Consider the following 21,056-nt stretch of genomic DNA (forward strand, 5'->3'; position numbering starts at 1 on the left):
GGACTCCATTGAATGTATAGATTGCTGTAGGTAGCATAGACATTTTAACAATGTGTGTTCGTCCAATCCATGAGCATGGAACATTTTTCCATTTTTGTGAGTCTTCCTCTATTTCTTTCATGAGTGTTCTGTAGTTTTCAGAGTCCGGATCCTTTGCCTCTTTGGTTAGGTTTATTCCTAGGTATCTTACGGTTTTTGGTGCAATTGTAAATGGGATTGACTCCTTATTTTCTCTTTCTTCCGTGTCATTGTTAGTGTATAGAAATGCAACTGATTTCTGTGCATTGATTTTATATCCTTTGCTGAATTTTATAATATTTAAATATTTAAATAATTTAAAATATATAACTTTGCTGAATTCCTGTATGAGTTCTAGCAATTTTGGGGTGGAGTCTTTTGGGTTTTCCACATAGAGTACCATATCATCTGCAAAGAGTGAGAGTTTGACTTCTTCTTTGCCGATTCAGATGCCTTTTTGTTTTCTGATTCCTGAGGCTAGGACTTCTGGTGCTATGTTGAATAGCAGTGGTGATAGTGGACATCCCTGCTGTGTTCTTGGCCTTAGGGGAAAAGCTCTCATTTTTTCAATATCATTGAGAATGATATTCGCTGTGGGCTTTTTGTATATGGCTTTTATGATATTGAGGTATGTTTCCTCTATCCCTACACTGTGAAGAATTTTAATCAAGAAAGGATGCTCTACTTTGTCAAATGCTTTTTCTGCATCTATTGAGAAGATCATGTTTCTTGTCCTTTCTTTTATTAATGTAGTGTATCATGTTGATTGATTTGTAGATGTTGAAGCACCCTTGCAGCCCAGAAATGAATCCCACTTGGTCATGGTGAATAATCCTTTTAATGTACTGTTGGATCCTATTGGCTAGTATCTTGGTGAGAATTTTTGCATCCACGTTCATCAGGGATATTGGACCTCAAACTTTCTAATTGATTAAAGTCTTCTTTCAGCTTAAGTCAACTCAGGCAAAAGACCCTGTGGGCAAAGCACCTTAATGGCAACCTAAACTACACCTCAAGCAATAAGGACTGCTCTGAGCCAGCAAGACCCTGGCCATGATTGACCCCAAGATAATGATCAACATGACCTTTACTGCCCACTTACATGTACTCACTGACATTTGTCTCACATTTTTCTTATATAAATCTGGAAGTATTTTCAGCACTTTGGAGTCAGTCTTTGAGACATTCCTCTACTGTCTTCCTGGTGGTGGCCTCAGTGAAATAAATTCCTTTCTTGTTTAATCGCTGCTTATCCCTCTGTCGTTGGATTATTTTCAGTGGCGAGTGGTCAGACCTGGTCTGTTTGGGACCTCCAGAGCCAGCTACAAAGAGAAAACCAAATTCTCATTTTGCATCAGTGTATTTTTTAAATTAAAATTCTTAAAAAAAAAACCCAAAACCTTAAATAGACCCATTCCAATCTTTGCCAGCTTGACCACATCTAAAATTACTTTCCCAAGATTCCTTTTCCACAAGCATTCTGTAACTTTTTGTATCCATTTAAATTTTGTCTGATTTTTTTCCTCTTTCTCATTCTGGAACAATTATTTTACTTTAGGGCAAAATTACTCCCTTTTTCCCTTAACAAAACACATCTCCATATCTCATGCTTCTTACCAAAAACACATCCTACATTCCTTGCATAGAGATGTATCCCTTATTATTTTTAGTAATATTATTACATATATTAGAATGCATAACCCTCAGAATCCTGAATTTTTAGTGAAAACTAAGAAGTAAACAATTGGGGACTGTTAGACTAACATTCTGTGAAATAGCAAATTTACAAATACATTTCATAGTTTCTAGCAGTGTATTCTTCCTCATAGTAAATGTTTTCAATGTGGCACCCAGATATCTTTATTTACTCCCTAAAAGGAAGCCAAAAGTGGATAAACCTATGTTCAGTGATTAATATTTCAGTATTTTATTTTATTTGGAAATGATCTAGAGAGTTAACAAATACCCATCATTTAACATATCTTAGTATAACAGTAAAATTTCAAGTTACCAAAAAGATTTTGGAAACTATTTTTTAAAATTTTATTTATTTATTTGGGAGAAAGAGAGAGAGAGTGAGTGCAAGTGGGGGGAGGGAGAGGGACAAGCAGACTCTACACTGAATACAGAACCTGATGAGGGGCTCGACGAGGGGCTCAATCTCAGAGTCCTGAGATCATGACCCTGAGATCATAGCCTGAGCTGAAATCAAAGGTCGACACTTAACTGACTGAGCCACCCAGGCACCCTGGAAACTATTTTTAAGTAGATGTAGCATAAAGCATATAATGATGTAATGTATGATGATTAACATAACATAATAAAAAAATAGATGTACCATAAAGCATAATTATTGTTGAAAAGTTCATTTATAAACGTCTATCTTACTTACATCTATTTAATATACTTGTCCTTAATAATTATGTTGAGATTACTCATGAAAAATTCATGGGACATTAAACAGCTAACCATCATCTGAGCTTAACTTTCCTGCTGACAAATTCTATAAGATGATAGATGAGATAAAATGAGCTCACGTGACTTTTAGTAAACCTCAGTAAAAGTATTATATTTAATGTTGCTAACTCTAAAGACATGCTTATTTTAATTAAATCAATAAATTTAAACTAGCTTTTTTTACCGAAGATTATCCTAAATCACATGAACTTAAAAAACATTTGGGTTAATTTCTATATTTCTGAGAGCATACTTATACAAATGCTTAATTTTCTTTAAACCACTTAAATAGAGCTCTTTTTACAAATTAATTTTGGCAATAGCATCTGGAGGTAGGAAAAAAAATCACACATTTATAACATGCATACATATATAGAACTACAGATAGATGCAACCAGAGATTTTATAACTTTTCTTTTAAAATTTTAGCCATGAGGCTGCTATGATAAAGCAAAAATTACCATATGATTTCACTCATATGTGGAATTTAAAAAACACTTGGATCCGAATTGTCTTTCTGGTAGATGGAATAAGTTAAGGTTAACTGCTCAGATAGTTTAAATTTTTTATTAATATTTGTGAAAACTTTAAAGATTTTTCATTTGCCTAGTTTCCAAATAGCCTTTCCTTTTTTTTTTTTTTTTTCTGATAAGAGTTATATCCCTAAATGCAAACTGGTGCAGCCACTCTGGAAAACAGTATGGAGGTTCCTCAGAAACTTAAAAAAAGAGCTATCCTATGACTCAGCAATAGCACTACTAGGTATTTATTCAAAGGATACAAACATAGTGATCAGAAGGGGCACCTGCACCCCAATGTTTATAGTAGCAATGTCCATCATAGCCAAACTATGGAAAGAGCCCATATGTCCATCGATAGATGAATGGATAAAGAAGATGTTGTGTATATATACAATAGAATATTACTCAGCCATCAAAAAGAATGAAATCTTGCCAGTTGCAATGACATGGATGGAACCAGAGGGTATTATGCTAAGTGAAATAAGTCAATCAGAGAAAGACAATTATCATATTATTTCACTCATATGTAGAATTTAAGAAACAAAACAGATGAACATAGGGCAAGGGAAGGAAAAATAAAATAAGATGAAAATTGAGAAGAAGGCAAACCACAAGAGATGCTGAACGCTAGGAAACAAACTGAGGGTGGTTGGAGGGGAGGGGGGGTTGGGAAAGGCTAACTGGGTGATGGGCATTAAGGAGGGCACGTGATGCAATGATCACTGGGTGTTATATGTAACTGATGAATCACTAAATTCTAGCTCTGAAACTAAAAAACAAAAAACAAAAAAATGAATTACCTACCTAAAGTTTGCATTTCAAAGAGATAGACTGGATAGGAGTTCCTAGAGAAGAGTGGGTAGTATGTTTATACTTCAAAAGCACAGGGGAGGAGTGCAAGTACCTCCAAGAAGGACTTCCATTCCCTAAATCCAGAATTTGACAATACCACAAGCCTTTTGAAATGAATACAAGTGGTTTTGGAATTGGCAAAAAGGATAAGCGGGCTTTGAATTGCTTGTAGAGCTGCATTTCTGTTCTTATAAAGAGTCAACTCATAAGACAAAACAGCTGTTTTTAATTCCTCAAAGAATTAGGTTGCAACCTGAATGATGTTGAAGGGCAATCCTTTAAAAAAACCCGATATTTCTGGCTAGCCATATTTTGGGGGTCTCCAACCTGACTGTTGCCACATCAAGTTCTCAGGACACAAAACAAGACAAATAAGAAGGCAGTAGGTGTTCCTGGGAGAGAAAGAATTGACAATGGGTACCCACAAACCAAATTCATAAGAGTCTGAATTTAGGAAGGAAAAGACAATGGGAAATTTTATTTTCCTCTCCCGACCAGGCACTGCAGAGATGTGGGAGAGCTGACTCTGATAAGAACTCTCACTGTTACGATGGACTCTGAGAAACAAACTGAGGGTTCTAGAGAGGACGGGGGTGGGAGGATGGGTTGGCCTGGTGATGGGTATTAAAGAGGGCACGTTCTGCGTGGAGCACTGGGTGTTATACACCAACAATGCATCATGGAACACTACATCAAAAACTAATCATGTAATGTATGGTGATTAACATAACATAATAATAATAAAAAAATAAATAAAAAAAAGAACTCTCACTCTTGCCAGTTTTTGCCAGTTTCCCCAAGATCCCATCTGCAGGTTCTAGAGTGAGAGGGGGTTTAAAGTAGAGTGTAGCTCCATTATCTATCAGAATTTGGAAAGGTTTTCCACAAATTTAATTTTAGTTTCCCCTTGGCTGTTTAAGAGAATAACAGGTAGTAATTTGCTAAAGAATTCCTGAGTCCTGTCAACCCTCAGAGGGGCTTATATGCAGGCCCTTGTCTGAGGGTAGATATGGAGGTGTCTGTAAGGCTACTAACTTAGCTGACTTGTGTTTATGGTCTTGTAGTCTTTTCAGAGTGGAAAGACAATTCAGATAGAAGACGAGTAGACTGTGAGTACTCAAGTTAAAAAGGATAGAGGAAAATAGTGGGAGTCATGTCGGCCTCAGTCTTTGTTTTAGGTACCTCTTGTGTCTTTCATTTCTCATTCGCCTTTCGCAATAAATCTTTCAATGAAGTTATTTCAAGTTTTGGAAACTTGAAGACTTTTGGAAGCTTCTTCATACCAATTAAAATAGGTAGCCCATTATGTTTGTTTGAATTGGAAACCTTACTTTCAAGTGCACTTCTAAAATGAATGATCTTGTCAAACTAGAATGTTTCCCATAATAGCCATTGTAATTCTAGCTTGTCTTAATAAGATTTTGCCATTTTTATAGATGTCTACGGCTTCCAGGACCATGGTTCTTAGACATCAACTAGGCAGGTATGCTGGAAGGTGACATGCTTGATTCTTTGAAAATTGAGGATCCCATTTCTTTAGTTAAGCCTTGTGTCTCAGAGTCAAATTAGTAACTAAGAGAGATGTGCCACAGGGTTGAGGATTGTGCAGTGTTTTACAGTGTACATCACTGCTTGGGAATTTTCTTGGGTTGTCAGGGAAGCTAGTGTCAGTCTAACCTGTTCCATGACCAACATATCCTAGCATGTATCTTAGATTTGGGTGGTAAGTGCTCTAACAGCTTTAAGTCCTTGACCCATGCCTACTAATTTTGTGGTTCTGGCTTCCAAGATTCTCATTAGCAATAGATCTATTATCCCTTTCACAAGAATATACACCTCTCCGCTACAAGAATATTTCTTTATAGTGGCAGACACTCAAAAGGATTTTTTTTTTAAAAGATTTTATTTTTAGGTAATCTCTACACCCAACATGGGGCTCAAACTTACAACCCCAAGATCAAGAGTTGCATCCTCTACTGACTGAACCAGCCAAGTGCCCCTTGAATGGACTTGAATAGTCTGACTTGTGCCTATTTAGATTTTGATGTGCTGTTGGTCAAAAAAGTCCAAATATCTTGTCTTCATTTATTTCCCCATGTCCTCCAGTTGTTTATGCTGCGGACTTGCCTTGACGCTTTGTGAGTCCCCTAATGGCTGCCATCATGCTTTCTTTTGATTGAGGAGGACCCATTATTTTCCCTTGTTGAAATAATCCTCCCTAATTCAACCAGACTTACTGTTTTAGGCTGCCTGAGCACAGTCCCAGAAACCTATCAGTAACTCCAAAAGACACTTACCTTGAAGATGAGGTGGGCTCCAAACCCAAATGTTGTAGCCCACTAGGTCTCACTGTGAAAAATCCAGTCTCTCACACCCCAATTTTCCACCTGGAAGGATTAGAACAAACAAACTCAAAAGAGCTCAGCATATGATACAGGCAGAGCTCAAACCAAAGGAAGTTTACCAGAGATCCAGAAAGCAACCAAAGAGGTAGCAAACCAAAATAGCTCTGTGAGGACCTTCACATGCATCTAGGCACCAACCCCAGAATCTTCAGCAAAGGTCTTGGGATCCCATCCTCATTGACAAATGACAAAACTAAAACAATTTAATAACAAGTTTGATGTCCTTTATTTAAGGGAAAACATTCCATGGATTGGGGCAGTACAGTGCCTCACAAATAGTGGAGAACTCTTCCTAAGGGATTTGATGGAAAAATGAATTTTATAGAGCAATGGAAGAGGCAACTAGAAAATAGCTTGATTGGCTAGAAGGTTGGGGATTTCCCTATGAGGTCAGCAGGTCCTATTTTTTAGGATAAGGTAAGCTAGCTAAAGCTGAGTTGGAAGATTGTGATGGCGTATGTGAGGTTTCCTTGACAGGTGTTTCCTGAAAGTGCAAGCTGACTTAGGTTTAGATTTTGTGACATGGACCAGGCCACGGGCAGTGGGGCTTCCATTTTGTGGGTCTTGATATACAAGTTAACTTTATCAGTTTCTAATGATATTTTTGAAGTATGGATGTCAGATCATTGAAGTCTTGTCACTGGTCAAGAAATTCACCTAAAAATCAGATAAGGGCTGGAAGTAGATTGGGGTAGGGGCATTGAATGGGGCCAGTAGTAAAAACCTGTGGCTGATGGGCTGAGGATTTCCGAAGATTATGGGTATGAGAAGAGATTTTACAGTGTTACTTCCTTGAGTCTTACAGCTTGCTTCCTGTGAGGGCATTTGGGAAAGAGGCCCCAGGAAGGGGCCCCAAGAAGAGCATTTTATGTTCTAGGGATGTTGAGGGTGAACAAACGGTGATGAGGATGATGACAGAAAGCAGAAAAAGGAAACAAGCCTTCATTGGATACGCATGATGCACCAGGCACTTTGCTAGTACTTGAATTTTCTTCTCTTTTCCAAAAACCTTGAGTGCAGTGATTCTCAACCAGGGGCAATTTTGCCTTTGAGAGAACATTTGTCAGTGTCTAGAAATTTTTATTTTCACAACTAGGGGTGCTACTGGCATCTAGTGGGTGGGGGCCAGAGATGCTCCTAATCATTCTGCAATGTACAGGATAGTGCTTCACAATGAGAACTGTTTGGCCCAAAATGTCAAAAGTACTGAGGCTGAGAAATCCTGCTTGAAGGGTAGGCATGATTACCTTCATTTTTATTGACAAGCAACCTGAGCTGGCGTTCAGAACTAGACTTATATAGCTCCAAGGCCCGCGCTCCTTCACCATGCCATGGGGATAGGAATAGTGATGGAATTGAAGATGGTAAAGATAAAGAACCAGGGCACAAGTTGGTGTTCTGTTGAAGGAACAAGCAAAAGAATGAAGGCCAGGGGCGCCTGGGTGGCTCAGTCAGTTGGGCATCCAACTCTTGATTTCGGCTCCGGTCATGATCTCAGGGTTGTGAGATGAAGTCCCATGTCTGGCTTTGCGTTCAGTGTCTTCTTGTATCCCTCTCCTTCTGCCTTTCCCCTTCCCCCTGCAAGCGCACACGCCTGAGTGTGTGCTCTCTCTCAAATAAATGAATAGATCTTTTAAAAAAAAAGAATGAATGCCAGAGGGGAATAAGAGGATGAGCGTAACCATCCTGGTGCCACCCTGGCACACATCCTTGTTCTTGCTCCACGATCTAGGAGTAGGTCGGAGATCATGATAACAAAGAAAATCAACTGATGGTGGGGGGCCTCAAGACCACCATCATCAGTTTCAGGAGCAACTGGGCCTCCAAATGGAGCTAGAAGTCAGAGAAGACTGGCTGCGCATTCTACTCTCCTGCCTTTTCTAAAGAGGTAGGAACAGATAGGTTCTGAGCTGGATTTGGGCAACCATTCCCCTCTTACTCCCAGAGGACACAGGCCTAGCTGTGTCCCAAAAGAAGAGGAAGACATTGTTTCCCAGTTTCTAAAATTTCTGTGAATTTGGAATTGGGCTGAGCCAGACCCATTCTGGGAAGCTCTGAATCTTCTGGGAGGGAACAGTTGAGAGGAAAAAGGGTGAAGGGGAGGAGCCTATGATAAAACAACATTTCTTTTCACTTCCTCTTTTGGACTTCAGAATCTGTCTGTCCTCTCGGGTGGAATCTGTCAAGTCTCAAGAGAAGTCTCTGCCTGCCACACTGGTGCTGCTGGAGCCAACGTGAGCCAGCAAGTGATGCAGATCCCCTCGTTCCTCCCCATTCCTGCTGCTGATAGTGACTGGGCTGATTGTGTGCCCTGCCATCCTCTGGGTGACATGCTGCTGTGGACAGCTCTGCTCTTCTTGGGTGAGTCGGTGTCCTCATGAAGGACAGAGGCAGGTGCACCTTCCTAACTCAGCTGCTGCTTCCCTGGGTCAGGCCGAGCTGTGGCAAGGATGAGGGGTAGCATGGGAAGCATTCAAGAAAATGAGGAGGGTGAAGCAGGCTGATGAAGATCAAACTCTGACAACCTTACTGGCCTTGGCAAATGATAAAATTGGCAGAGTTTTTGTTTTAGTTTTTAGTGTCTTTTGCCCAATATCAAGGGGCAGCCAGGTCCCTGATGTTCTGCAACCACCTACATCTGAACCTGCTCTGAGGAAAGTCTAGTGACCTAGACTTGAGTGACTAATGAGTGGCCAGGGTGTTTTCATTCCTTAAAAATTTGTGTTTCACGGGGACCAAATCGTAGGTGGGAGGGCTAATGCTGTCTTAGATAAGGGGTGGGGAAGAAGCAATAGGACACTTGGCGGGGGGGCAGTAGACATTCTCTGTCAGGCAGCAGAAGCTTATTCTGTTTATGTGTTAGATTTCCCTGGGAAGAAGCAAAGAGGGTCTGGGTTATCCAGGGAACAGGGGTTCAGAGAACACACAACCTGGGCAATTCTGGAATCGTCAATTGTAGGACCGGAGAAATCACCCATGCTTCCTTGTACACACACATGGGGATAGGTCCTGGTTGTGATCAGGGAGAAAGTCAGGGTCCTAGGCCAAGATGGAGGGACAGGGACTGATGATGCCAGGTGGGAGGAAATCTAGGGAGGCCAGCCAGGGGAGCGCTATCACTAGGATTGTCTCTCCAAGCTCAATTCCTAGAGTTTCCACCCTCAAAAAAACCTTAGCATAGCCCCAGAGGAAGACATGTAGCCACTCTGGAGTTAGGTGCTATGACTGATAATAAAATCTGGTCATCTCTGGGAGTCCTAGGCCCTCAGTGTTGAATGATACTGGGATAGGAAGCAGAGGTGAGGAAGAGAGAGTATTCCTTCATGAGCAGGATAAAATGGACTGAAGGAGAATAACATGTGAAAGGAGCATTAGACTATCTCATTTTTCACGTGAGGAAGCTCAGGCCTGGAGAGATGATATGCTTCTCCATCTCTGCTGTTAGTGCTACCAATGTACCAGTCACCTGGGCAAGACTTCTGGGCAAGACTTGGTCTTTTCTTCCATTTGTCCTTTTGCTAAGTCACCAAGGATTTGCTCCATTTTCCCCATTCTTATTTGGACCACCATATTTAGGTCTTCATCCCTCAATAACCCAGCTTTGACAACAGCCTCTGACCCCATCTCGACCGCTCCTGTCTCCTCTCCTCTGAATCTGTGCTGCACACCGAGGCCATGACATCTTCAAGGGCAGCTAAGTCACTGCACTTCAGAAATGCCTCCAGGACTGCTCCATTACCTACTAACTAAGGCCTCCATTCCACCCTCTTCACCACGTTCCCATTGCCCCCAAGTGGATCTTCCTCTACGGCCAGGCAATGTGGACACTGCATTTCCTGCTTTCTACAGATTCCACAAACTGCCTTGTTTAAACATTAAATGAATGCATGAACAGGCCCTGTTCTAGGACTTGGAGATTTACCAGTGAACAAGACAGACAGACTTCCTGACCTAAAGCATAAGGTCTTTGTCTCCCTTACAATGACTCTATTGAGTGTGTATTCATGACCATTTGTTGAGTGTGGAATGAATAAATGGCTAATGACTTCTCTCTACTCTTCTCATTTCTTTCTTATTTCTCCTCTTCCCCTCCTCTTAGGTTCTACTTCTTTATTTGCTCCCCTACTGCACTGTCCCTCTTGCCAATCCGACACTCTGGTTTTTAGCTATCACTTCTATGTCAACAGCTTCCAAACCCGTCTTTCTTGCTTGTGTCAGCTACAATTTCGTGTTTCCACCTGCTGGTTGGACACCTCCACATTGGTATGCCGGTTCAGAAACAAAACATATTCAAACTCAACTTATCATCTTCCCATTGCAAATGTACTCCTCTTCCTAACATTTATATTTGTGTGAGCACAGGTAACCTTTCCTTACGTTACTCCCACTCTCATCAAGTGCCAGCTTCCCCCAGTTGTGCCTCTTACATTTCTCTCATGTGGGGGCGCCAGGATGGCTCAGTCGGCTAAGCATCTACCTTCGGCTCAGGTCATGATCCTGGAGTCCCGGGATCAAGTCAGGCTCCCTGCTCAGCAAGGAGTCTGCTTCTCTCTCTCCCTCTGCCGCCCAGCCAGCTCGAGTTCTCTCTCTCTCTCACTCTTTCTCTCTCAAACAAATAAATAAAATCTTAAAAAAAATTTCTCTCATGTGCATATCTTCTTCACTTCCTATTATCGTTACAACTGTGGCACCTCTTATCTCCCACCTAGACTCATTCAATAAGTGATTTCCAGAGCACTGGCAAATAAAATTGATATGGCTACTGCCCTCTTAGATCTCCTGGGCGATCTAAACAACAAATAAACAGACACTCAGGTATAAATATAAATTAGAAAGGGCCATGAAGATATAAACAGGATACTGTGATAAGAATAGTGTTTGTGGGGAAGAAGAAAGAATGATAAACAGGATGATAATGGAAAGCGTTTTCTGAGGAGGTGACACTTGAGCTGGGACTTTGAGCTCCGCAAGGATCTAGCTGTTTGAAGAGATAAAGGAAACAGGTCTAGAGGAGGGATCCGCATACACAAAAGCCCCAGGTATGAAGAACTCAAAGAGGGCTGTGTTATGGGAGCTCCATGAGTAGGGGAAGAGGGGCTTGAGATGAGGCGGGAGAGGTGAGCAGGGCCCTTGTCCTGTCTCGTGTGGCCTCGTAAAGATGTACTTTTATTTCAAGAGCAAAGGAAGGCCCTTGAAGGCTTCTAAGCAGAGGAGTGATATTATTGGAACTGATATTAAAAAAAACCAAAAAAACAAAACAACTCTACCTTTTCTGTGGAAAGTGGATTGTGGGGGACAAAGGAGTGAGGAGAGGAGTTAGGAGGCAGAGAAAGCTGGTGGTGACTTAAACTAGCACGGTGGCCACGAGCAGGGAGCAAAGTGGATGGACTCAGGGCCTGAGTCGGAAGCAGAATCAACAAGATTCACTGAGGTGAAGGGGCAGGGGCCTTGGGAGAGCGGGGAATAAAGGTGACTTAGAGCTTTCAGGCACAAGTAACTGGGGAGATGGTGAAGATGTGCCTGGGAAAGAATGAGAGAGAAAAGTTGTGGTGGATTGGTGAAGGCAGAGTCCAAATTTCGGAGAATGAAACAGTGAATGGAAGGAGTAGAAATGAGCATAGCCCATGTAGAAAAAAAATTGAGAAATCTGGTTATGGGGGCCCCTGGGTGGCTCAGTGGTTAAGCATTTGCCCTCGGCTCAGGTTATGATCCCAGGGTCCTGGGATCGAGCCCCGCATCGGGCTCCCTGCTCGGCGGGGAGTCTGCTTCTCCCTCTGACCCTCTTCCCTCTCATGCTCTCTCTCTCTCTCATTCTCTCTCTCTCAAATAAATAAATAAAAAATCTTAAAAAAAAGAAAAGTGTCAGAATGGCAGCTCAATGTCCTTTTGAATATGGTGACCACAAATTTACAGAGACTCCGATCTGCCTGCTTGTGTGATCATTTTAGTGACGCACAGCTGAACCATAAAGGCATGGACAGTACAGCTAGATTTAACAGAGACAGGGAAGGGCAAAGGAGTTAAGGGGATTTGCATGCAAGGGATTTTTTTTTTGGAAGTGATTCTTGTAATGATGAATCATTAAATCTAAACCCTGGGCTGATCTTCGCTTTCTCTCTTACAGCTCCAGTGGCTGGGACACCTGGTAAGTACACCACCCACATCCTCTCCCGCCCCCAGCTACGCTCTTCCTCTGCTCCCAGCCCCCCACGCGCCTGGAGGTGCCCTGAATGCACCAGTAACCCAGTACCTAGGTGGGGCCAGGAAGGAGATGTCCCGCCCTCTCTCCCTCTCTCCTTTCTCTTTCCCCTCCTCCCAGGGAAGCCGAGGATAGACCTCCAGGGCGCACAGGTGCTTTAAACCTTCTGGTTCTGTTAGGGTGAGAAATCACAGATATTGTCACAGAAAATAACTCATCCTCTCTCTCAGTAAAATCAAGAGTCCAGACATTTTTAGTCTCAGCTGCACGCAAAATCCCATCATGTGCTTAGGTTATCTCCCCGTGTTGATAAATCCCCCACTTTGCACGTATCTGAGGGCTTCGGGGCCTGTTTCCCTGGACAGAACTAGGAGGAGAGACCACTGATTGCAGCTTGGTGAAGTAAAGTCTGCCGGGCACTTCTTTCTCTATGCCAACCAGCTCCCCACCTCCCAGGGCTCCCCGGGGGGCGGGTGGGGGGTTGCCACTCTCCCTGGGGCACTGAAGCCAGGGCTCCCTAGACTGGCCCTCCAGCCTTTCTCTTTCTTGATCCTTCTGAGGTCACAGAGACTCCTCTGTACTTGGCTGTGAGGATAGGTCTATTCTAAGGGAGCAAGATTGACATCAGGTCAGAACAGAAACCTGATGTCTGACTCATGCTGGATACCTCCACCAGATGCCTTCATCCGGCTCTGGAGAGAGTTTATCCACTAGTATCCAAAATGCCTCAGTTTACAGGGGAACAAAATGAATTCTAGAAAGTTATGTACATGGTGTGTGTGTGTGAGAGAGAGAGAGAGAGAAAGAAAGAAAGAAAGAAAATAAGAAAAAAGAGAAAGAAAGAGAGAGAGAGAAAGAGGAAGGAAGGAAGCAAAGAAGGAAAGAAGGAAAGGAGAGGAAGGAAAGAAAGAAAGGAAAGAAAGAACTGTTGCAGATGACCCCTGGTGAGGTAGACATACATTTCTAGTGTTTGCTTTGCCCCTTCTCCCTTTCTCTTACCTTGCCATCTCTTCCTGAGGAAGCTCCCTGAGCAGACCTGGCTTCCTGGGGACCCCTGTGGTAGGACACATGAGTAAGAGGAATTACCTACAGTTACATAACAGTTCTGGGCCAGGTTCCACTCTTGATGTCCTCAGAAGGACCAGAGGCGCTTTACTATCTGAAATTCGGGGGCCTGGTTAGACTCTTGGGGCCCCCTTTCCTCCTGCTTCCTCCTCTCTCTGCCCCTCAGCAGGTCTCCCGAAGGCTGTCCTGGACCTTGAGCCCCCGTGGGTCAATGTGCTCCAGGAGGATCCCGTGACCCTGAAGTGCCAGGGGGCCCGCACCGCTGTGGACCACGTCACCCAGTGGTTCCATAATGGGAGCTCCATCCCAGCCTTGGTCCAGGCCAAGTACAGTTTTAAGGCCAGACAACAGGACAGCGGGGAGTACAGGTGCCAGACGGACCAGACCAGCCTCAGTGACCCTGTGCATCTGGATGTGACTTCCGGTCAGTGGAGGAAGGGCCTGGGGAGGGCCTGGGAGGACACGGAAAGATGAAATCTGCTTACGTGGCAGAGGTTTTTAGGGAAGGGAGGTAGTCTGTTTCCTCGGAATCAGCGCTGTGAGTTGTTGGAAGCTGTTTTCATCCACTCACTTCCCTTTTCACCCACCCCCTTTGCTTAGTGTGTGTGGTGGTGGTGGAAGGTCTTAAGAAGTTCCTCAGTATAGGTTGTTTTGCCTCAATCCTGATGGAGCAAGAAGGTTACAAGGCTACAAACAAGCATGTAGGGTATGAGAGAAGCAGAAAGAAATTCTGACTACATAAAAACCCATTTTTGTAGCCATCACAAAGCATAGACAGACCACAGCTGAGTCTTCGGCCTGGACACCACTAGCCATGTGAACATGGTGATTCGTCTGCGCTTGGCTTTGATTCCTTGTCTGCTCATGGGGGTATTAATGCCTCCCTCCCCAGGTCCTGGTGGGAATCAACATTTCCCCGCCCCCCTGCTCTCCATGCAACTTGACCTGGAAGTTGTGTTGATCTTTTTTTTTTTTTTTTTTTTTTTATTAGCGAGAGAGGGAGGGCGGGGCAGAGAGAGAGAGAGAGAGAATCTCAAGCAGGCTCCACACCCAGCACAGAGCCCTACTTGGGGCTTGATCTCACAGCCCTGAGGTCATGACCTGAGCTGAAACCAAGAGTCGGTTGCTTAACCGACTGAGCCACCCAGGCGCCCCCTGACAGTTGTGTTTTAAGTATATTTGCATTTCCAGCCCCTGACAAGGGCAGGGCTTAATAAATGTTTGCTAAACAGATGAATGATTTTACAAAGCTTCTGGCAAAAAGTAGCTTCTCTGTAAAGAAGAGCCACCCTGAGACTATGATGAATATTGTCATTGTTACTCTTCGTGTAGTCCCTTTCCCTCCCTGGATGCCTAAATTTTCCTCAAAAGCACACAGTGGGCCTGTTGCTCCCACTCTCTCCGCATAACAGGAAGTAATAGGCCTGGAGGGAAGCTCCTGAGGCCTGACATCTCTGTCCCTGCCCCTGCAGGAAGGCAAGGAGGGGAGGGCATCCCACCCTGGAGCCTGAGTGTGTTCCCGTGTCGCCACTGGCATGTGGAGGAGCTGTGGGTGTTTCTTGATTCTTTACAAGGCTTCCAGGAGATTGCAGGGGCATTTTGCTCCCAGATGGATGGGAAGGCCCTTTGATTACTTGAAGAACATCTTATGAGGGCCGCTAACAGGAAGCTGGCCCCTGCTCTCCAGATCTGCACCAAGATAAATGTCCTCAAGGAGAGCTAAGGTGGCCCCCTTGCACAGACCAGCCGAAGGCAGATACTCCTCATTATCTAGGTTATAACCTGGTGCCCAAGAGACTCTTCAGGGAAGAAAAGCCATTCCAGCCATGTAGGTCTTCTGTGGTGGGGATTACCGTGACAGGGAAGAGAAGGGCAGGAATTGGTTGCTGGGGCTACATGGCAACTTGGGCATTTTCTCTGGGTTCTACTTTATTTTTTCAAAGCTTTACAATTCTCAGCATCCGCACCTGCCCTAATCCAATCTCATGAGAGGGGCAGTCTAGGGAACCAGGACGGCTCAGCCTCATCCCGGAGTGCAGTGTCCAGCCAGGGTCTCGGTTCTCCAAGAGGAGGAATATGCAGTATGGTAAGGCAAGGAAATGGGTGGAAGCTAGCTGTGCCTCCCCGACAAGAGAGGTGGGGTTTTCTAGCTTGTGGCAGCTGAGTAGCAAAAGCCAGTGCCACCCTCTGGCCCTGGATTTCCCGCTGTAGCTGTGGCTGACTTTTCTCTGTGATGTAATTGGTATTGAGCATCTCCTCCTGCGTCTGTGGTCATGTCACCAGCCAGTGCAGAGACTTGGTTGGCCTCATCCTGGCTGGCTGTAGGGGGTGCTTGCTGGGAACATGTGTGACTGATTTATTTACTTGAGAGAGAGAGAGAGAGAGAGAGAGAGAGAGAGCATGAGTCAGGGGTGGGGGCAGAGGGAGAGGAGAAGCAGGCCCCCCGCCGAGCAGGGAGCCCCACGGGGTCTCGATCCCAGGACCCCGAGATCATGACCTCAGCCGAAGGCAGACGCTTCACCGACTGTGCCACCCGGGTTCCCCCTTCTAATTCTGCTGTTGCCTTCTACCCTACCTCTCTTTTCAATTCCAGTTCTGCTCCATCCTCCAGCTTTAGGGAAAAGGAGCATGTGGGCTGAGGTCAGGAGTACAAATATCTACCCTTAGGCTTTATTCCCTATACAACAAAAATGCTAAATATTTTTTCTTCCTCAGTAAAAGGATGAACATTGGGAGGGAAAAAGGACACAGCAGGCTAATGACCCACCTTCAGACCAAGGTGACGCTGCTGCCGACAGACAAAGACCTTGCTGAAGTAAAACTCCACATTTACCAACATACATCAAATAAGCTAATACTTCTTGGACGTCCATGACTTCCTCCTCTCCCAAAAGACATATCTCTGCCGTGTCCCCCCACATGTCATCTCTTAGGTCAGACTGGATCTTTCCCCTCCCTCCCCCAAGGAAGGGACTGCACCCTGGGCTCTCTTGTATCCTTCCCGTCCTGTTGGGCAGGACAGAGCTTCAGCTGCCTTCTCCCAGGACGGGAAAGAGAAGACAAGCCTGTCCTGAACACCTACTATGTGCCAGGAACTGCTGTAGATGCATGGTATTGTTATGTCCATTTCCACAGAGGAGGAATCCAAGGCCCAGAAGAGGCCCAAGACTACAGAGCTCCCCAATGACAGAGCCAGCGTTAGAGACCAGGGCCATTGGATTCCAGACTTAAGCTCTTCCCTCCACACATCGTGTCCCACCGGAAAGGACAGTCTCAGAGTTGGGTCAAGACCTCCTGGGTCCTAGGGTCCCTTTGTGTCTTTCAGACTGGTTGCTGCTCCAGACCCCTCGCCTGGTGTTCCAGAAGGGGGAGCCCATGGTGCTGAGGTGCCACAGCTGGAAGAACAGGAGTCTGTACAAGATCACATTCTTCCAGGACGGGAAATCCAAGCAGTTTTCTTCTCTGAATTCCACATTCTTCATCCCAGAGGCAAACCTCAGCCACAGTGGCGACTACCACTGCACGGGAATGATAGGGCAGATGCTGCGCCTCTCACAGCCTGTGGCCATCACTGTCCGAGGTGCGGACTCCGTCCCGATGGAGGGAGGATGACAATGAGGGGATGGGCAACGACGGCTAAGGTCCTACGGGCCTCCTTGGAGCTGAGAAATGCCAGAGGGCAGACGCCTGGGCACTGAGGCAAAGTGGGGAGGAATGGGGGCCGTGAGAAATATTGGCCGTGGGCAGCAGGAGGGGCTAGAGCTTGGGGCCCTCCGCTCCAGGTCACAGGGGAAAGGCTGTGTGCCCTTTGAAATGCAGGCCCCGTCTGTCCTAAGGACAGTGATGGAGCAGAGCTCCCGCACTGGGGCAGGGGTTCCTTAAGCTCCCGGACGTTCCCAAGAACTGAGGTTTTCTTATTTCTTCTTAGTTCTCACGTTATGCCCGTTCACTCCCCAAGCAAGGCATGACCGGTCCCCGACAGCTCAAGGCCTTGTGGGATCCAGTCGCGGTGCCTCCAGTTAGGGGAGGCTTCAGGTCCCCCTTCCTCCTCTCCCTGAGCTCGGCCCCCACACACTCAATAATGTACCTTTATTGGCTGAGCGGAGACACCTGTGAGTGAGGAGGCATGAGTCCAGCCGCAGTGTGGTCCGCACAGGTGAGGCTGGGGGAGGACCCAGACAAAGGACAAGGGACAAGGGACCCAGACACAGAGCAGCTCCCGGGGAGCAGCATTGGGGTAGAGCATGGGAGGCGGGAGGCTACTGCCTGGCCTGAGGTCTGTCTCCCCCAGGGTCCAGCTGGAGCGACTCCTCCATGGTGATGACAGCTGGGGCTGTGGTCGCCGGCACCGCTGCGGTGGCCATCCTCGCCGCTGCCGTGGCCTGGTTCCGCCTCAGGCAAAAGCAAACTTCAGGTTCGTGGCTTCTCTGGGTTTCTCTTGCTGTCAGTTCCTACTTGGCCAAGGCCCTAACCATGACCATTGCCAGGACCCTCCTCTTTGGGCTAAGAGAATCCTTATAGTTCGTTCGGACTAGCCCCATATTCATTCATTCATTCATTCATTCATTCATTCATTCATTCATTTTTAAAAGATTTTATTTATTCACGAGAGACAGAGAGAGAAGCAGGCTCCCCGCCCGGAGCAGGGAGTCCCGGATCCCGACCCGAGCCAAAGGCAGACGCTTAACCGACTGAGCCGCCCAGGCGCCACGTTCATTCACTTATTCAACAAGGCTTGGAAAATCTTGCTTATGGGTGGAGCACTGTGCTAGGCACCGTGGATGATGAGGAGTCCAGTCCCTGCTCTCAAGGAGCTCACGGTGCCGTGGGGAAGACAGAAGGACAAGTCAATCGTTAGAATTAGGTGGGATTGTGATGGGAGGCGGGGGGACACGGGCCCACCTGACGCAGCGTGGGGCAAGCGGTTAGAGATGCTTTCACAGGGGACAGTGGTATATCTAGTGACCAAAGCACACGTGGGGGGCCGGCCGCCCCGGTTTAACTCTCAGCTCCACAGTGCACCAGCTGTGCGACTTGGGGGAGTTCTTCAGTATCTCTGTGCCTGTATTTCTTCATCTGGAAAATGAGGACACTGATAGAACCTACCTCGCAGGATTGGGTGAGGATGAATGTGGCTGAGCGCTCATCCCAGGGCGGAGTACTTAGCACATGAGAGAGAGCCGTTCTCACGACCGAGGAGGGGACGTTTGGGGGTAGCAGTCAGCCAGGCAGAGGGGGCTGGAAGAGCATTACAGGCGTGGGGGCCGAGGTACGGAAAGGAGGAGCACTGCGGCTGGGCTGGGACCGGGGCTGGGGGAGGAGCAAGGAGGGGGCGGTAAGGGGTGCGATGCGTTGAAACCATAAACTGCAAGGCCCAGGGAGGAGGGAGGAGGCGGGACAGACAAATGGGAAAGGGCCGAGTCGTGCAGACCACAGAGGCCACATTAGAGAAGGAAACTGCGCTCCAGCGTGGGTGGCCAGACTACAGGAAGGAAGTCACCATAAGTCCTCATTCACTGCCCCCCACCTCGTGCCCGTGCCTAGCACGGTTTGCCAGGCCGGGAGACGGAGTCCCTAAACGTCTGTTCACAGACGGTTGCCCTGAAGAACTTCGACTCTTGGAAAGGAGCTCCTTCCCCCTTAGCACTATCCTGAAGGAGCTCAGAGAGGAGGCGAGGTGCCCTGGAAATCTAATAAGCAAATTATCACAGTTTGTCGCACTGGAAAGCTAGCTTGCTGGATTACAAGTCTAAAGACACCCAGAGAAAGAAGAGGAAAAAAAACTCCCAGCCATGGAGAAGGAGAAGAGACTGCTCCTCATACCTCACAAGGCACTTTTGGCATTGGTGCATAGCTAGGCCCTCCGTTACTGCCACTCACTAAATACAGAGATGCACAGAGATTCTGAGAGGGAGGAAAAGGAGCTTTTTAAAAGGCAGAGCAAGCCTGAGAAAGATGCAGCCGAGTGGCCTTTCTGACAGCCCCAGGGGTTCCCACGGTTCCCAACTCAGTGGCCCTTTTACAGGCTGGGCAGGCCCTGGGCAGGAGAGCCGGGGAATGGGGAGGAGGGGAGGCATCTCTGTGGGGACGGGTCTCTGTTGGTTCTAACCCAATCCTGCCCCTCCTCCTCGCCTGAGGACTCAGGCCCCACCCTATAACCTTACTAACCTCCTCTGTGCCCCTCATAGCTCCCCTAGGAAACCCCAAGCACAGGGAAATGGGAGAGACCCTCCCTGAGGAACCAGGTGAGTGCCGCTCCCTGTTTTGGGGGCTCAAAGTGGACTGGAGCCCGCAGGAAGTGGCTTGTGTGAGTTCAGCTGGGAGCACAGCAGAGGGAGGGGGCGGTGGGAGGAGGGCAGGGGCTCAAATCGCTTGGTTGGTTCTGAGACTAACTCCTGGGCCTAAAGAGGACCTCGCTGGGGATGAGGGGAGGAGGCCCACCTGTCGCAGATAGAGAGGGGAGGGCTGTGTCCGAATTTTGGAGCCAAGAATGCTGGGAGCCTTTGCAGTGCAGGACATCAGAGACATTTGGGTCCATCTGTGGGGTTTGGCAGAGCTGACACAGGACAGGGGTTAGAGTGGAAAGACTGAGACACACGGGATTAAGAAAAGAGAGGGAGACCTAGGGAATGATCCCTGGACACGCTGAGGACTCTGTCTCGGGGAGTGATGGGGGAGGGGTGGGGCATTAGGAGGACATCCAGGCTGGAGAAGGTCCTAGGGGACTGGGTGTATTCGTGGGCTTCACTGCTGGGCAAAGTTTGGCTCCGATGCCTGCATGTGTAAGTTTATTAAACACGGGCCTGGCCCCAGTTTTGTCACCAGTAGCCGGTGCAATCTTGCACATTTCCCCACCGCGGGGTGCAGTCACCTCCCTGAGGAAATGAGTGGATTGGCCTGATGACCTCAAAGCCCTTCCGGGTCTGACATTCTGGGAGCCAGTGACTGTCCAACCCTTGGCCCAGGTGGGAGCAGGAGTGTCCCAGCCGACCTCCTGACTGTGGCTAAGCCAGAGCACGAGGGAACCTGGAACTTTCTCGAGGGGCTCCTGGACAACAGAAACAGAGGAAAAAGATGCCCTCGAGGACTCTGCGTCAGGTGGCTGGAGTGTGACTCAGAGCGGAACCAACAGATTCGAGAGCTTGAGCAAAATGGCACTTGTCCCGCTATGCTTTGAGCAAGGCCCTTGCGTTCTTGGCCACGTCAAGTGGGGATGCGGGCTTGAGCCTGCGCCAGGCCAGACCAGATCTAGAAAAAGCCCAAACACAACTGGAACAGCCCCTTGGAGGTTTGGCTCTGTCTACACTGGCACAAATACATTTCACAAGCACTTATGTCACCGCCAGGCACAGGGGCTCATGGTTTCCCATCAGCGAGCTAGGTCGCTAGGATTGTTGAGAAATGCATTAGAAGGAGAATTCAGGAGGTGGTTTGTTCCAGAATCTGGAGCATGGCAAACAGAGACTGTCTGTGTGCAAGGGTGAGTGGAGACACTAGATGCATTGTCTCAGCACCGCCTCCCCCCCCCCCCCCCCCCCC

General features: G+C 46.9%; 1 protein-coding gene across 1 annotated transcript in view; it reads left to right on the forward strand.

Moving 5' to 3' along the window:
- The first annotated feature begins 8,409 nt into the window (after positions 1-8,409).
- FCGR2B (Fc gamma receptor IIb) overlaps positions 8,410-21,056 on the forward strand; it is a 14,454-nt gene continuing 1,807 nt past the window's right edge. Inside the window, exons 1-6 of the mRNA XM_025892098.2 lie at positions 8,410-8,614; positions 12,378-12,398; positions 13,684-13,941; positions 16,843-17,097; positions 17,809-17,931; positions 19,706-19,762. Of these exons, the coding sequence (XP_025747883.1) occupies positions 8,503-8,614; positions 12,378-12,398; positions 13,684-13,941; positions 16,843-17,097; positions 17,809-17,931; positions 19,706-19,762 (826 nt within the window). The 5' untranslated portion in view covers positions 8,410-8,502. The remainder of the gene's footprint in view (positions 8,615-12,377; positions 12,399-13,683; positions 13,942-16,842; positions 17,098-17,808; positions 17,932-19,705; positions 19,763-21,056) is intronic.

This window comes from Callorhinus ursinus, unplaced genomic scaffold (genome assembly GCF_003265705.2).
Source record: "Callorhinus ursinus isolate GAN/ISIS: 27379988/994484 unplaced genomic scaffold, GSC_fseal_2.0 scaffold54, whole genome shotgun sequence".
In the NCBI taxonomy this organism is placed as follows: domain Eukaryota; kingdom Metazoa; phylum Chordata; class Mammalia; order Carnivora; family Otariidae; genus Callorhinus; species Callorhinus ursinus.